At 38.6% G+C, this 18,361-nt stretch overlaps 1 protein-coding gene across 1 annotated transcript; it reads right to left on the bottom strand.

Moving 5' to 3' along the window:
• Window positions 1–1,009: 1,009 nt before the first annotated feature.
• LOC142342047 (uncharacterized) lies at window positions 1,010–16,859 on the bottom strand. Its single transcript, XM_075393224.1, has 5 exons — window positions 16,796–16,859; window positions 8,213–8,385; window positions 7,515–7,730; window positions 6,951–7,181; window positions 1,010–1,173 (listed from the first exon to the last, which is right to left on the bottom strand). Exons 2-5 carry the CDS (start codon window positions 8,319–8,321, stop codon window positions 1,010–1,012), a joined length of 720 nt encoding a protein of 239 aa, XP_075249339.1. The 5' UTR covers window positions 8,322–8,385; window positions 16,796–16,859.
• Between the last annotated feature and the right edge of the window lie 1,502 nt (window positions 16,860–18,361).

Genomic DNA, 18,361 nt, shown 5'->3' with positions numbered 1-18,361 from the left:
TCAACTTAAAACTCTCACGTACAAAATGTAAAATGATGAAATTCTGCAATGCCAGAAGTTAAAAAGCCAGAAGTTCCTATTTAGCCTGAAGTTGGCTTCCGTTGACTCTCGTCATTTTAAAACGCGCGTTTCGCATTTTGAGCATGGTTACGTGACTCCGCAGAAGTCACATCGAAATTCAGAGTTGCAGAATAGACCGAATGGAGCAAATTTTTTTTGTTAGATCTCCTTAAGAAGCAAAACGCCACCGGGTTAATTGAAAATTTGTTTAGAAATTTATCGCAAAATTAATTTTAAAAAAATTCATTTTGACGCCGTCTATAAATCAAAGATTGTCAGCGATTTCCTCCAAAAATGAGCGAGAGGTGCTGTCATTAAGTGGTCCAGATGTGATATCAAATGAAAATTTAGGGCGGCGACTTTGAAGTGCTGGCGAACTTGGAACGGAAGTGATGCAAATGTTGTGGGATGAGTATGAAAACCATACAAACCGTTAACTCGACGGATCTCTTCTGTTTGCCCCCCCCCCCCAGTGTTTTTTATGACCCCCAGATACAAATTACATGTTGTTATATACCACGTTACTATGTAAGAAAATGGCACGTTCGCCTGGAGATCATAAAAGATTTATGCTCACTAAGCTGGGGGGGGGGGGGGGGGGCAAAACAGAATGGATCCAACTCGACATCAAATAATCTGAAGGCTAACGACTAGAGATCTAATTTGAACTGAAATTCTTATTTAATTTCTCTTTTATAGAAATCTTCAGGTGTACAAACTTTTCGGTACCATAGTGTATTATACTACCGTTAATCAAGATATCGCTCACACCAATCAGCACGAGATTGATATCATATCCTTATCCAATGACTTCTTTTATATTGTAATTTTAGTTCGTTGTATTCATTCACGGGGAATGAAAACAATTTGAGATTTCGATATGGCTAACTTTGATAAAAAAAAACCAACTAAATTTTTAAAATATTTTAAACAACGGAACAGATGGTGACTAATATTGGCCGCTTTCGTCCATCGATATATCCATGTACATTCTACGGTTCTGGTCTGGGGAGCCATCGATAGCCGGTCTAACATGTTCATAAAAATTCAACGACTTCACCACTCGAACTCGTTTTTTCACCTTTTCTATATCCTCGTCGGCGAACACAAATCCTGAAAAAAGAGCGAAGTATTACAAAAGACACCCGCAAAGTCATTATTTCTTTTTCGACTTACGTTAATCAATGGCAAAATGTTTTTTCCATTTTTTTTTATTTTGTCCGGCTTAATCATATTGTCTAGCCATAATAACACCTGGGCTGAGGTTTCCCACACTCGTGGCTCCATCGGGTATTTTTTGGTCTATTGATTAGGGTGGGTGGGGGGGGGGGGGATGGGGGTAAAGCATCACCGAAATTACATTTTGTCACAATTGTAAGGGTACTTAATTATTTGGCCACTGCTCTTTCGGAGGTCCAATCAAAAGCAAATGTCTGGTCAATATTATTTTTAATAGCCAAATTACTAGTCAACACACACATAAATCTACACATGCTAGTTTTTGATATTTAAAGTCAAAACTTGAAGGTTCGACTAGCTAAAATATGTAAAAAATAATGTCTAAACACTCCCGTGTTGCCTTCTACTGGGTTAAATCTCACTTGCTGTAATAGATGCCGTTCTAACAGATTACTGAATTTTGCCCAAGATATATTAATCTTTTCTCAAATGGGTTCAAAATTTTCCTCATACTTCATTGCTTTTTTGTGTAGCTTATATTCGGTAATATCAACTGCTCAACTCGACTGTTTTTCGAGTTTAAACGATTTTGTTGAACAAAATTGTCTCAAGTCTAAATATTTGACACGCAAAATATCGTTTCTAAAATTTAAAGTATAGTCATTTCAATGAATGAAAGCTAGATTGAAATATAAACAGACTATGATCAGACTTTTCAGAGCGAATGACCTCTGACCGGACTTTCAAGTGATCAGAAATTATATTTAAACGCGTCGGAGACCTTAATTATCGTTATGATATATGCATTTCATTAAAACTGGTGTCTCCAGAAGATAATTAAGTGAAGTTATTTCAAAAATCAAAAGAGATGTTGGGAAATAAACCATAGTCGAGACTTGGAAACATTAAAGACCGTCCTCGACAGATTTAGGGTATGAAAAGACTGTCCTCGACAGATATTGGGTATGAAAAGACTGTCCTCGACAGATATTGGGTATGAAAAGAATTTATCTGGACATAATGTGATGTCCTGGACTTTGGCTGGGACTAAAACATACGTCCTGGAATTTGGCTGGACAAAAAAGGTGTTTTGAAATTTGGCTGGACAATAAAGGTGTTCTGGAATTTGGCTGGATAATAAAACATGTCCTGCAATTACGCTCGCGACCGTTATAGTGACATGTTTTCAATTTGCTTCAAATGTAAGGACATGTAGCGCAATTAGTTAAGCTTTGGGTAAGATTGGAGAAGGTCAGGAGGTCGATCTCAGGTGTTGTCGGAACTTTTTAGTTTGCCTCATGTTTGCATATGAAAAGAATTTGGCTGGACTTATGGAAAGAATTAGCCTTGAATTTAACTAGGATCCTCGACCGTGTAATTTAATTCAATGTTTACCCCCTACCTGGAGTTAATAGGTCTTTTCATAAGTTCCAGGTCTCGACTAGGAAAGTTTTACAGAAATTTTTATAATGAAAACTATGCATGCCATTGCATAAGTCCGCCAACACCTTAGATGAAGTTTGACATATATATATATATATATATATATATATATATATATATACATATATATATATATATATATATATATATATATATATATTTGTATATTTGTATACACACACACACACACACATATATATATATATATATATATATATATATATATAGTGGAAACGTCTGAATCTGTAGTTGCTATTTCTATTTATAAAGTGACCAATGACTTGTTAGCGATTGGACTCATTCGTCCCGAGCCTTCTGATAAAAAAGGACTCCAAGTGATTCTGGTCGAGACAGATATCTTTTTCTGATTCGTTCCCTACTCATTAGAAAAAAATTCAAAAAATGACAGGATCTGATCAGACCTAAATCAGGATATAATGCAGATTATTGTGCACTCAAAATTTTGTCGATCAAAGTTTGCAAAAGAACTCACGAGCCCACGGCACCTGTGTTTTGCTCTACAAAGCTTGCAAACACGGAACGAAGGAGCTGAAGGGAGAAAATGATCTTCTCAAAATAAAGGGACTGCATTCAAAGGCGCATTCAATCAAAGAGTTTGCACACCGGCTAACCATGTTGGAAAACACAAACTGCGACTACAACAAGCCGAAGCAGGCATTAAATTGTTGTCAAACCGAAAGCTTTAAAGAGTGTTCTGTCAAACAAAAACTTTAGTGTGATGGAAGTTGCCGTCATTCCTGTTCAAGATGTTTATGAGCTGCGACGTCATTTTGTGTTGAGAAACTTAAAATGGGAACGCTATTGAGTGAAACAGAGTCAAACCTGCCGAATAGTAACAGTTGAATTTTGATTCAGCTTTACTCTTTCGAAGAAAAATTCTTAGAGGGACCAAAACTTAAGCAATCCATAGATGCAAATTTTAAAAAACAAATTCGTAAGCATAATGAGTGAATCCGAGGTCAAAGCCACTTTCAAGAAAGAGTGGTATTTGCAACACCATTCAGTGCAAAACCCAGAAAAACTGAAAGACAGAACATGTTTGCAATGCTGCATTTAAATTCAAAGAAATTTGAGCAAACAACAAGTTACTAGCAGGATCCGATCTAGTACATTGGTTGATTTTTAATGATTTTCAGGTTTTGTGAAGAATCGGGAGCCGTGACAGCCGCTATCAAATCGAAGTTTGAACAAGTTCGAGTACCCAAACGGGGCAGAAGTTCCTTGAAGTTTCTATTGCGTTCAAAAATAAACAATTAAATCAATTATACGACTACCAACGTCATGAAATTGGAGCGAAAAGTTCTAAACTTGGGCAAAGTGAGCTCCGAAGCAAGCTGGAATCGATCACAACGACATATAGCTAACCGCAGCAAATGCAATACAAAACAACTTCTAATTGGACGGTTTCATCAAACCCGTAGAAAATTCAGAAAAGGCAATTGAAGTGTTCAGAACTTACCACCAATTCTCTCGAAACAAGGGTTTGAACTAAAAAGTGGATAAGCACCAAACGATGAAGTTTCTGAAGCAATACGAGAAGCCTCACAATCAATCAGATGCACGAAAAAAGTCTAATTAGAACCTAATACGGAGGGATCGTTAGCGACTGTACTACAATGGACTGTTACTGATGATTCTGTCCCGGTGTGCAGAGGTACCAATAAAATTAGCACCTATTATTAAGCACCTATTTTTTAGAGAAATGTTTGGTTGCTTGTATCTTCATAATTTGAACCCATTAGATTATTTGATCTGTTCACAGAAAAAGACTTCTAAGGGGCTTGTGTACTAAGAATGGACAACCTCGAGACAATGAATTGGAGCCCGCTGAAGCACAATCCTTGAAGGAGAAAGACCAACTTGCAATTGTTGCTGAAGCAAGCATCAATAGAAAATTATTCAATGCATCAGCGTTTAAAACTAAATTGCTTGTGTTCGCTGACGAATCCGAAGATACAAGCTCCGGACTCGTCAGCTCTAAGCTAAAAGAATACTCAGTTGACTTAGCGTTTTTTATTGGAGAATGCAGAGTGGCACCGGTGAAACATCTATCAATACAACGCTGAGAATTGCAAGCGGTAGTAATGACTGTCTAATCGAAAGATCAAGTCGTCAAGGAACATGGGGTGGAAATTAATAGTCAAAGTTTTTGGTCAGACTTAACTACAGCACTGCAGTGAACACATAGCTCCCATCTAAAGCAGCAATTTTTTTTCGCCACTAAAGTGGCTGAGATACTGGATACAACTGATGTTTCACATTGGAAACATGTGAGCGATGTCAACAACCCAGCAGACATTGGCACGAAAGCAAATAAATATGAGGAACTCAGCATAAGCGTGTGGATCACTGGGCTTCCCTGGTTGAAGCGACCAGAAATTGAATTGTCAGAGAAGCTGAAACCAGTCTTTGTCTCAGATGAAGAAATCATAACCGCACGATATTTTTGATACAGGGTGAAGAAAAGAAAGTTTAATTCAGTGGGATTGTGGCCTTGGAAACATCACTCAGGTGATTTTTTCTTGCAAAATCAGCACAGAAAAAATCAACATGAAGGCAGTGGGCATGTAATGAACAATGTTTGACAAAGGATGTAGATCATGAGCAAATGAAACGCCTTACGATTAATCAAGAACAAGTGTGTTAGCTGTAGAAAGTGCAGAGCACAAACGATACTGCCAGTAATAGCAGATTTGACCGAGCAGCTGTTAAGTGCATTAACAAACGTTACAAAAGCTAGAGTTGAGTAATTTGGTCCCCATTTTGTGATTTTTGGAAGAATCAACGAAAAGTGATGGTGTTGTCTGTTTACTTATCTAACTGTGAGGGTGGTATATGTGGAGGTGGTGCCTAAGTTGGATACAATTAGTGATCGCAACGCAATAATGCGCTTTGTTGCACAAAGAGGCGAGCTGAAAACAGCAATCAGGTAACAACCAGACAAAGTTATCCAGAGCTGAGCGAGAATGTGCATGCAGTGTACGTTGCAACAGAACGTTTAAATCAACCAGGAATCAGATTGAAGTTAAACCTACTCTCACCACCTCATTTTTAGGAATAAATCAGCGGTTGGCCAGTAGTTGCAAAAAAGCAATGTATGCATTTTTTCCGGACAGTTCAGTGCCCCGGGTATGTTGCTTCAACTGCAATGGGTAATATTGAACAGACGTTAAATGCAAGCGCAAGCGCAAAATCTTTGCCAACGCTGAATTAAATGATTGGCCAAAGTGGTGATCTACAGCAAATGAAAACCTCTAGGAAGGTTAACTTGTTTGGTTGACTGAAGATAGAAACAAGATAAAAATCTCAGTATGAACTCATCATTAATCGTGTGAAGGTCGCTTAACTAAAGTTTTCATTGCTATTAAGCTAACAAATCCAGTTCTAAATTAAGTTAACGTATGTCGCCAGGCAAGTACGTTTGTGTACGTTATATTTAAATTGTTACCTCAGTTTTACACCAAATTCTTTACGTGGGTTTGGAACATTTAGTGGAAGTTCGACGTTGGTAACGACAACTCATGATGTCATTTTTACATGAAAAATTGCTTTTCTCTGTTGTCATCTGCAACCAATCAATGGCTTGGAGTTGAGATTCACAACGGCAGAATCAGAGAAAAAAAGAGCTGGAAAAATCACCAAAAAATCAATGGAAGCTCGTTACGTTAATTTGTCTCATTAAATTATTAAACTTACAAACAGTGGGTATTGAAGCACACTTCTTGAGCAGTAAAATGTTACTAAGTAAAAATTATTCTGAGCAGTAAATTGGCTGTTACTATGTCCTATGTCCACAAATTATCTGAGCTGCATTTTAACTGTTGACATCCTCAGCTTCTGGGAATTCGACTTGTCAGCACAGAGAGCTAGTAGCCTAATTTTAAGTTTAAATGTTTTTACATGACAATAGGTATTTGGCTTAGACATATATCTGCGCCACCGATTTGTTTCCATATTGGATTGAACATGTATACGTAAAGAGATCCCGTATTGTGTGACCTGTTGTAAATCCAGTCCAGTTTGATATTGAAAATACCAAGAAAAGAAATTAGTAATAAAAGAAATTGGTTACGCAACGGTAATCTACAATATAGCTGATAAGACAGTTCGGATAAACTAACTGCAAAAACATTATATGCGGACAGATTTGAAACCACTAAAAACGTCATAAGTGGTAGAGCAGTTGTTACAAAATGAACAGAAGGATTCGAACAAAACAATTTGATAAAAATTCAGTAATTTCTTACTTGAAATGAGAGCAGGTCTAGCCTCAGCTTGACTGAGTCTTGCTTGAATCTTACTAGCAAGCGACTTCTTCCTCAAGAATGATCGCTCGAAAGACTCGACTGAGCCGTCGTTTCCCGAGTCGTTTCCCGAGGACGAATGAACGATGTTGGGTTCCGAGACAGACCTCGAGAGGGATTCCTTGGACGATACCGGACTACTGCTAGTGTTATTCTCCATGCTTAGGTTTTCACCTGGAAATTCAGAGCACAAATTGGTTGAAAGAGTTGCTGTTGAAATTAAGCATCAATTCCCTCCCCCCCCCCCGCACAGATTATCATTCAGGAATCTGGCAGTATCAAAATATAAAGACAAGATCTAATGTCTCCCATTGTCTGTCGGAGACCCAAGACCCTTATGCTCAAGTCGTGATGGGTTCCAGATCAAACCTACTTAACTTGATCACACCCTGAACATGCATCACAGAAGTGTGAGAAATCCCAATTTCCCTCATTACGGGGGGGGGGTGGGGTGGATCAAATTCGACCCGGTTTTGTATGTGCAGTTTCTTTTTGGTGTTAACAAACCTGAGTCATCCCAGAATGCCATCGGGAGGTTGAATCTGAGCATGAGATTGATCCTTCTACCTGCCCCTGTTGTATCTCCACTTCCCGCACTCCCACCGGGGGAGGAGCAGGAGGAGACAGTGCCCAAATCCACACCTGAACTGTACCCCCCTGGCGACACTTCCCCACAATCTACAGGACTTCCGGGGCTAGAGTTGTTCCAGCTGACGTCGGAATCTGTTCGAAAGCACGTGCAATTAAAACAGGATAAAAATAGGCCAGAGTGACTAGCGAATTTTACGTTTGATGCGAATGAATCCTAATCCAGATTTGAAATTATGAGAAAACAGTGCTCAATTTGAACTAGGATTGTAGGATTGAGTTGCGTATAACTTTACAAGAATGTTCGATGTGAAGATAAGTTCAATGTTTATAAGTTTGTGCTCTTGTAGATGTTGCACTTACAGAAAGATTGGAATCTCTTGGTAAAATTTTTCTGCTTCTCGCGATGAATGAATTCATATAAAAATTTAAAAATTTATTTGTAAAAATTTTCATATATATATATATATATATATATATATATATATATATATATGTGTGTGTGTGTGTGTGTGTGTGTGTGTTTGTTTGTGTGTGTGTGTGCGTGTGTGTGTGTGTGCGTGTGAGTGAGCGAGTGAATGTGTGTGTCAAAACTGGAGGGAATTGGAACTTAGTACCGGAAGAAGATCCTGCATTAGCTCCCCCATTGTATCCTTGTTCCGTTTCCATAGCAACCGCTTTTCCATCGCTCTCTTCATGATTCTTGAAACCCCATCCTCCTCTCATTTGTGAATTTTGTCCTGCTGCATTTTTGTTCACGTCACTATTATCCTCCAACTGAACTGTTGTCCTAATATTCCAAAGAAAAAATTTAATAAAAAAAGCTAATTTAGAGAAATAAGTGTTTTTGTATCCGTTTAAATAGCATTGCGGGCAAACTGTTACAGAATACACTGCAACCCAGTTTGAGGGCATTGACCGAAACTACTATTCATCAAACCCACTTAAGTACACATGTTTTTTTGTGTTCCAAGATTACAGGCCATTTCAGGATATTTCTTAGATAATCTCAGCAAATTTCTTACAAATGTTCCGCACATTTTTCAACACAATCCTTCCAATAAATTCAATAATACGAAGTTTCAGCACAAATAGTACAAAATTTTCGCAATTCAAAAAAGATGAAAACTCAACGTTTTCAACAAGTTCCTTACAAACTTTCAAACTTTCAGCATATTTCTTGACAAAAGTTGCCAAATTTTGAGCACATTTTTTTTTGTGATTTCAACACCTCAAAATTCAAACCATTCAACTCATTTCTCACAAATTTTTGCACGGCTTGCAAAAGACCTCATAGGCACAGCATAAGCCTTACATATTTTCTGATTTTGGAAAAAAAGGTAGTTCTATTTCTTTATACATAATTTATTATTTCTTTCACTGGTTTCATTGTTATCACAATGTTTTTGATATCCATTTTATAAATAATACTGTTCTAACCATTAATCTTAATATTATTATTATATTTGTTATTATTATTTGTATTATTATTATTATTATTATTATTATTATTATTATTATTATTATTATTATTATTATTATTATTATTATTATTATTATTATTATTATTATTATTATTATTATTATTATTATTATTATTATTATTATTATTATTATTATTATTATTATTATTATTATTATTATTATTATTATTATTATTATTATTATTATTATTATTTTTATTATTATTTTTATTATAATTACTATTTTATCTTTTATTATAAATATTATTTGAATACTATTGATACTAAAATCTTCTACGGAACATTATTGTTTTTTTTTTGGTTATATGCCGATGTGTAGCATACGTGTAGCAGGTGATGGTATTGTTTAATTTTTCTATGGAAGGTGTTCAAAATAAGTTATATAATAGCTGAAAGTGCTGAAATTTTGTCAGGAAAATGTTGAAAAAGCGGAAAATAAGTGCTGAAAGCGATGAAACTATTCAGGGAAAGTGATGAGATGCAAAACATGTGCTGGAAGCTGCTGCTATGAGGGAAGTCCGGGAACTATGGAAATTATTATAGAAAAACGCGAAAAAGGAGCTGAAAACCTTTCGAGAGTGTTGGAAATATTTGACAAATGTACTGTAAAGAATTGATTTTTCCTAAAAAATGCGCTGAAAAATCAAATATATATATTTATAACTAATGATTTTTCAGCGCACTTCTTACAAAAAGAAAAGCGCTGAAAAATCATTAGATATATATATATATATATATATATATAATACGGCTTTACCTTACAAAAACTGCTAAAGTGACTCCAAATATATGGGCACTCAGCGCATTGCCAGAGGTGAAGGCTCTTTGTCTAGAGACTGAGTGACTCAGCTGTGACGGCAAAATTTATATAATGTTGGGTTATGGACCTTCGCAAACGGAATGAAAAGCGTTTTTAACTAAGTAAAGAATTAATTTCTCAAAAATGAGAGAATAACAAAATGATATTTTACAGAAGAATTTAGAGATTTACAGGAGAGATCTGATTATTAGATCAAGATGGTGATTTGAATTTGGGGATGAAAAAGGACTCAAAAATCAGCTGTATATATACCCATTAACAGTGTGAAAAAGTCAAGATACAAATTTAATCTTAGCACCGTGATTTATAGTGCAGGTCGCAAAGGTTACCCAATATGGTTTGCTTCTGCAAATCAGTCGCAAAGGGAACCATAAATGGAATGCATTTGCACTTTTCTAAGAATTCATTCACACTTCCGGAGATATCAACATCGTTTAATACATGCTGGGAAGATTTTACATCAATTAATCTAACTCTAATAATAGTTATCTAGATTCACAAATTTGAACCGAATATTGATTCTAAGCACCATTTCTTGACGATTCATTTATATAATTTCTTCGATCGAAGTCGTATTGCTTGTCTTTCTAATCTGGTAAGTCAAAATTTCTTTCTAATTCTCACAAAGTTTAAGACTATAGTTTGATCGATATTCTAACACCCCCACTCAGACTTGAGCTGATTGCGTAGAGTCTGTTCCCATCAAAACTGCTCTGAATGTTTCCACTTTCGAAACGGGAAAGGACTTTGTGAAGATGTCCGCTGCCATTTTGTCTGTAGGGACGTAATGAATAGCAATAGTCCCATCCTCCGTCTTGTCCCGGATGAAGTGAAACTTTGTTTCGATGTGCTTGCTCCTTTTGTGCATGACTGGGTTTTGGCAGAGTCTGATACAATTTTGGTTGTCTTCTCCAATTGCTATTGGACGTTTCTGTTGGATGCCAAAATCCTCTAGAAGTTGTTTGTTTCAGGTAGAGTGCTTCCTGAACTGCTGCTGCCATGCCCTGATATTCTGCTTCTGATGAAGAAAGAGCAACTGTGGCCTGCTTCTTGACACCCCAGCTGAGTGCTGCTCCACGTCCGTTGAGCTTGAAGTAAAAGCCCGTTGTTGATTTTCTGTCGTTCACGTCTCCAGACCAGTCTGCATCACTTTCCCCCACTAAATCATAACTAGCCTCTTTTGTGTAAGTAAGTTTTAAACTTTTTGAACCTTGAAGATATCGCAGAAGTCGTTTTTCGCACATCCAGTGTTGATTTTTAGATGCCTTCATGTGTCTGGACAGAATGTTGACTGTGAACACGATGTCTGGCCTCGTCTGTTTGGCCAGATACAGAAGTGATCCAACCAAGCTTCTGTAAATCCTCTGGTCCACTTCTTCGTCTCCGTTCTGTGCTGTCTGAAGTTTCCAATTCAAATCAGCTGGAGTTCTTGAGGGTTTGCATTGATCAATTTGAAACCCCTCAATTATTGTTTCAATGTAGCGTTCTTGGTCGACTGTGACTTTGCCCTCTTCGCGTTTGATTCTTAGACCCAGAAACCAGTGTAGTCTCCCTCTGTCTTCAACGTGAAAGGTTGCTTCTAGTGCCTTCTTGACATCAGAGACCACTGTCATACTTCTTGATGCTAGTATGATGTCGTCAACCCAGACCAAGATGAAGGTGTGATCCTCTGCCTCTGATCTTGCGAACAAGCAGTGATCGTTCCTGCTTCTGGAGAACCCCTGTCTCAGTAGGAAGTTTGCCAGTTCATTGTACCAGTTGTTAGTAGCCTGTTTCAAACCATAAATTGATTTATTTAGTCGACATACTAACTTCTCCCCATCTGATCCGCATTTTACAAACTCCTGTGGCTGTTCCAGATACACTTCTTCCACGATTGTTGAGTGCAGGAAAGCAGTCTTGACATCAAATTGGTGCATCACATGGCCCTGCTTCGCTGATAGTTGAAGTAGAATCCTGAATGTCTCTGGCTTGCAGGTAGGCGCAAAAGTCTCAAAGTAGTCCAGTCCTTCCACTTGTTTGAAGCCTTTCGCCAAATAGCGCGCTTTGTATTTGTCCACTTGACCACTGGGTCCTAATTTCACTTTGTAGACCCATTTGCCCTGGTATGACGTCCCTGTCTGTGGGTGGTCTCACTAGGTTCCAAGTCTCGTTGTCTTGGAGTGCCTTGACCTCGTCCTTCATTGCCCGGTGCCACTGGTCCAATCGTCACCTTGCTTGGCTTCGTAGACTTTTTGGGTTCCACATAGTCGCCCTCAGTCACAGAAAGATGGGTCCTGACTTCTCCAAAAAATTGCGGAACATTCCTTGCTCGTGTCCCTCGTCTGGGCTCTGCTCTGTCCGCGTGTTCCAGTGCATCTTCATTGAAGCGAACTGTCTCTAACTGTGAGAAGTCTTCTGTGTCACTGTCTTCCAGTGACTCTGAGTCTCTGTGACTCCCTCTTGTTGCAGTGGATTCTTCATCTAGTGCTGTTTCTCCAACATCCGACGCCTCTTGTCTCAGTGTTGTTTCTTGAGTATTCACGCTCCCTGCGTCATGCCACTCCTCCTTTATTGCCGTAGATGTGTCCTGTCGTTCTCTGTTGTCATCGTCTTAATGACCATCATCTGGGTGCCAGATTCCCAGTTCCGACCCATCATCTAGTAGGTCAGCCGTTTCTTTGTTGTCAGAGATTGAGCCCACTTCAGACTCCTTGATGATCACATCTCGAACTGCCATCACCTTGCGTGTGTTGGGTATGGACACGAGGTATCCGTTTTATCCTTCAGTGTAACCCACAAACTTTCCTTCCGGTGCCTCGGGTTCAGGTTTGCTGACTTCTCTGTCCCTCTTCCTCAGGAAGACTGTGCAACCAAAAGTAGATAATTTACTAATTGGAAGCTTAGGTTTTATACATCTCATCAGCTCTGCTGGGCATTTTTCCTCTCCTCGTCTCACAACCAAGTTTCTGGTCCTTGCTGCGTGAAGAATTGCTGCTTCCCACATCATTTTGGGCAGTACTGAGTCAATGAGCAAACATCTTGCCATCTTCAGCAGTGTCGTGTTGCAACTCTCAGCTAACTTATTCTGTTGTGGCGTCTCTGGTGTGGTCTTCTTCTGTAGAATGCCTGCATCTAAGCAGTACTTCTCGAACTGCTCTGAGAGAAACTCCTTCGCATGGTCTTACCTCAGCTTCTTGAGCGTCCCCACACTGAGAAAAAATTTCTTCAGGCTGGCCAATGCTTCACTCTTTGCCTTAAGCAATTCCACAGACACAAACTTCGTGTACTGGTCTGCAAACACTATGCAGAACAGGAACCCTGACAGCGACTCTACTCTGAAAGGTCCCATCACGTCTGTGAACAACCTCTCCAGATTCACTTCTGCTTGGGTCTCTGCCACTATTGGTACTGGAGTCTTTGTGATCTTGGCCAATGCACACACATTGCATACATCATCGAGTTCCCCCACTGTCTCTGGTGCATTCCTGACCGCATCCGCTTGATTCAAATGACCCAATCGTCTGTGCCACTTCCTTGCACTGTCAAGTTTCATGCTGTTGGAACTCATCTTGAATTCTGGAACGCTGCAGGGTAAGTAAAACAAATTATTTTCTTGTGTTAGTTTTACCCGAGTTCCCTTCTGGAAATTCATGCAGCTGTTTCCTCTCTCGAAAGTGAAACTATGTCCCCACTCCGTGCATCTTGAGACTGATAGGAGTTTTGAAGAATAGTCCGGCACACACAGAACATTTTTGAGTTCGCATTAGAATTCCCCTTTGTTTGAGGGTATGCTGATCCTCACACAGCCTCTACCCACCACTCTGGAAGCCTCTCCGTTGGGTTTTCTGACCACTGATTGAATGGGCACAAAGTCCAGGAACGCATCGATGTTCGTCACAATTTGATCTGTACTACCACTGTCCACTAGCATGCATGCTGTTTTCCACTGGGTAAGAGCTGCCCAGCATTCCTCGTCTGGTGTAGCCAATGTTGGACCCATTGCCACTGACTCATGTTTGCCTCCATCTCTTTGTCTCTTGCATGCCCTGTCTAGGTGACCCTTCCCACCACACTTGCTGCATTGTGCTGTCTCCTTCTTCCTGCAGTCCTTGGCAAAGTGTCCAGGGATCCCACATTCAAAGCAGTTTCCTTTCATGGGTCCCTTCTTGAAGTCACGCTTCACTGCCAGTGCCACTGAACCACTTTGTCCCTTGTGTCTCTGCGCCGTGCTCTCATGAAAGTTCTGCAGCCTTTTCCTCAACTCTGTTAAGTTCGTTGCCGGGTTGAAGCTTTCCTGTATAACAAAACTTTCATACCTCATATCTCCCACACAGTCATGTCTCATCAGCATGGGGGTTGTTGCGTCTAGAGTGATGTCTGCAACTTCCTTCTCATTTGAATCCTTCAGCACCTTGTGGTTCTTCTTCTCATCATTGGCTGCCCCTTTGGCAAGTGGCGCAGGTTCATTGGGTTGCTCCTCTGTCCCCAGTAGTGATTTGTAGAGTCCCTTCGTCTGCATCATCGCCACAAATCTTGTGCTCCAGATTGGAAAGTCCTGTGCCTTTCCTGTGTAGTTCAGCAGCTTCACTGTCTGTTGATCCATTGGAGTTTGAGCAGGCAAAACAGTTGTGAAAAGAAAAGGTACTAAGCAGAAAAGGATTATGACTGTCAACAACAAATTAGTTTTGTTTTGGAAATTAATTTTATGACTTAGAAAATTGCCGGGCCCATAACCTGTTGGGTTATGGACTTTCGCAAGCGGAATAGAAAGCGTTTTTAACTAAGTAAAAGAATTAATTTCTCAAAAATGAGTGAATAACAAAATGATATTTTACAGTAGAATTTAGAGAATTACAGGAGAGATCTGATTATTAGATCAAGATGGTGATTTGAATTTGGGGATGAAAAGGGACTCAAAAATCAGCTGTATATATACCCATTATCAGTGTGAAAAAGTCAAAATACAAAACTAATCTTAGCACCGTGATTTATAGTGGGGGTCGCAAAGGTTACCCAATATGGTTTGCTTCTGCAAATCAGTCGCAAAGGGAACCATAAATGGAATGCATTTGCACTTTTCTAAGAATTCATTCACACTTCCGGAGATATCATCATGATTTAATATATGCTGGGAAGATTTTACATCAATTAATCTAACTCTAATAATAGTTATATAGATTCGCCAATTTGAACCGAATATTGACTCTAAGCACCATTTCTTGACGATTCATTTATATAATTTCTTTGATCGAAGTCATATTGCTTGTCTTTCTAATCTGGTAAATCAAACTTCCTTTCTAATTCTCACTAAGTTTAAGACTATAGTTTGATCGATGTTCTAACATATAACAAATATGCTGATAGAGTTCAACTTGTGTAAAGACTGAGTAGACGCGATGTAAAAAAAGTTGAAAGTGTGAAAATTGTGTTAGAATAAAATTTATAGCAACTTAAAGACATATTTTTAGATGAAATAACGTACATATTTAGCCGCTTACTGTGTTGGTAAAAATTAGCTGCTCAATTGACGAATTAACGTAAGGAATGTGTTGAAAATTCAGCTAATTAGGCGGATAATTATGAAAGATTTATCCGCAGAAAATATTTTTATTCAGTGGCTGCGAGCGCATTTTCTACATAATTTTCAGTATAAACCTCAACCCGAGGAGGAAAATTCCAGTCTGATTCTCCTAGACGGAAGTGGGTCAGTCTGATCAGATAACGTGGAGTGGTAGATAACGGATAGATAGTGGTAGATAGTGGAATAAAAAGTGGTCCCGAGCTTACTATAGTTTTGTAAGAAGTGAATTCAATCCCAAAAATAGTCTGATAAGAGGCTGTTTCGAGCGCATGATAGCCTGAAGATTTTAGATCAAGCGGTGCTAATATTACTTTTTGTGCATCCTAATTCTTTAATCTGATCAGAATTAGTTTGGTCCCGAACAGAGATCGATTTTAGCGCTGGATCATCTGTTCATAAAAGGGACAAGGGTGTGTTCATAAGTAGTTTTTGGGTGTAGAATAGTCCTGTCAGAGACAATTTTGAGCTCACTATCAGCCCGGATATGATTAATTTTAGCGCACTTTTGTCTGATCAGAAGAGAAGATTAAACCATTTCAAGCGCAGAGAAACTTTCGAATGTGATCAAAGGTCAGAATTTTGGGGATAACAAAAAAATGGTTGGAGTTTTTCCGTTTGTGTCCCCCGATGCGTTATGCACCCCCCCCCCCCTCCCACACACACACACACACACACACACACACACACACACACACACACACACAAACACACGCACACACACACACACACACACACACACACACACACACACACACACACACACACACGCACACACACACACACACACACACACACACACACACACACACTTACAGTTACAGAGCACGTGCCATTACTTAGTAAATACTTAGTAAATGTGAAAATATGACACCTGGGTCTGAGAAATTTGAACCCTCTAAGCTGCGGGGACACAAACGGAAAAGATCCAAATTTTTGTTTAAAATGACAGAGGGGAAATTGTTAGGAGTCACCTTCCCCGCATTCATTAGAAATAGTGTACCCCCCCCCCCCCCCAGCTAAGTGAGTGCATATTATTTGCGATGCCAGACGATGCACGTGCCATATTTTTACTTGATGATTTACTACTTAATGACACGTGATCCGTAACTTGGGGGGGGGGGGGGGGGGGGGGGCACAAACGGAAGAAACCCTAAATTTGATAATCACTGTTTTTTTTTGGGGGGGGGGGAGGAGGTATACGCTTGAAAACGCTGATAGCTCATTTCAGCAACTCTTTTCCATATACTCTAATGGAAAATTTAAAATCTTTTGTTTGTTAATAATTGGATGTGGGTTGTTTGTTAGTTATGAATGAATGACTAGTTATGCTGACTCAATTGGGGAGTTCTGAAAGAAGACAGCGTGATGGTCTGTGTCTTCAAATTGTGACGTGTCTGCTCTACCAAACACACACGACGAATCATCAAACCACTTTTCCATAAATGCTCCCGCGCTAAAACTGAACAAACAATGATGGCATCGGGTTTTATTTTTCAAGTTGAATTGAAGAATTGTTGATTTGACCTAATTGGAGTAAAATTTATAAAGAGGTCAAGTATTAAAATTAATTTATAAAGAGGTCAAGTATTAAAATATAACGAGTTTAAAAATTTTCTTGGTTGCTGAAAATATAGCATAATCAATGAATTTTAAGATTTCAGCAGTTATTCAACGAATGTTCACATTTTTGTGAAGCTATTTCAGCGACTTCAAAATTTACCCAAAATCAGAACACATACATCACTTTATATGAAGAGTGGTAATAAAATAACGTCATCAAAAATTCTGTACTTTTTTCTGCCGGTGAAGTTAACTGTAATGGAATGTACTCGACAGTAAACTGTTTGGAGGGGGGGGGGGGGGGCAGGGGTAATGTAGTGACAGTTTGAACAAACTGCTCTACACAGACATTAGCCCCGACACGTCGAAAGAAAAAGTGATTCAGCAGTCAATGAATATCTAAACAGTATAAATTTCGTATACGTTAGCCTTAACCTTGTCAGTTAAATTCAACCAGTTTATATAATTACGGAAAAATGATTGCTTAGCTGAGTGGTTACAAAGCCAGTTCCTACTTTCCAATTCCTGGGTTTGATCCTTGGGTATGACGTGCTTTGAAAAACTTTCACGAAATTGAAAGTAAAATTATTTTTTTTGGACAGAGGTCATTTTTTAACGTTAACTGCAGTAAAAGACAGAGTAAAATAAGCACAAAAAATGAAGACAGAGTTTTGAAAATGTAAATTTTTTTTAAATATCAAATTATTACTGGGAGAAGCAAATCAAGCCCCATCCAAAAAGATGCGTTCCGTTGATTTCCTCTAAGAAGGCCCTTTAAGCATGCGCTGATAAAAAGAAGTTCTATGACAAATTTTGATCACTGTTGACCCCGGCTCCATTACTGTATATATTACCCCGAGAATTTTCTCGGATCGATTTCAACAATTACGTTTACGGGTTATTTTGACAATAAAAATCTTTCAGTTTGTGGAATCGGTGCAGGGATGAACCTCGATTCACCGTCTGTTACAAAATTTTTGCGCTCTTTAGCTTTTCGGTTGGCTTCCTTATTGATTTTTTGATGTCAACTTCACTGCACTATTTTTATAGCATTAGAAACTGTGAGAAAATTATCCACGGCAACGTTGTCTCCTTCTAAATAAAAATTTCTAATTTACTGATAAGACAATTGCCTGTGATAAGGAGTAGTAGTGATAATGCTCAGCGGTGTTTTTGGTTACAAGCCAAATTGTAAACTGAAAGAAGAAATCCTACTGGTTCTTCGTTTATATATGCATTTTAGTTGACACTTTAACGTTTGTTTTAATCGTTTGACTTAACCGATGCCACTATAGTTATTAGCAGGAATTCAACTATATCTGTGTTATTTTTCCGACAG

This window comes from Convolutriloba macropyga, chromosome 7 (genome assembly GCF_964194025.1).
Source record: "Convolutriloba macropyga chromosome 7, txConMacr16.3, whole genome shotgun sequence".
NCBI lineage: Eukaryota > Metazoa > Xenacoelomorpha > Acoela > Convolutidae > Convolutriloba > Convolutriloba macropyga.
Note: the sequence above shows the minus strand (reverse complement) of the source record. Positions and strands in the feature narration are given on the sequence as shown.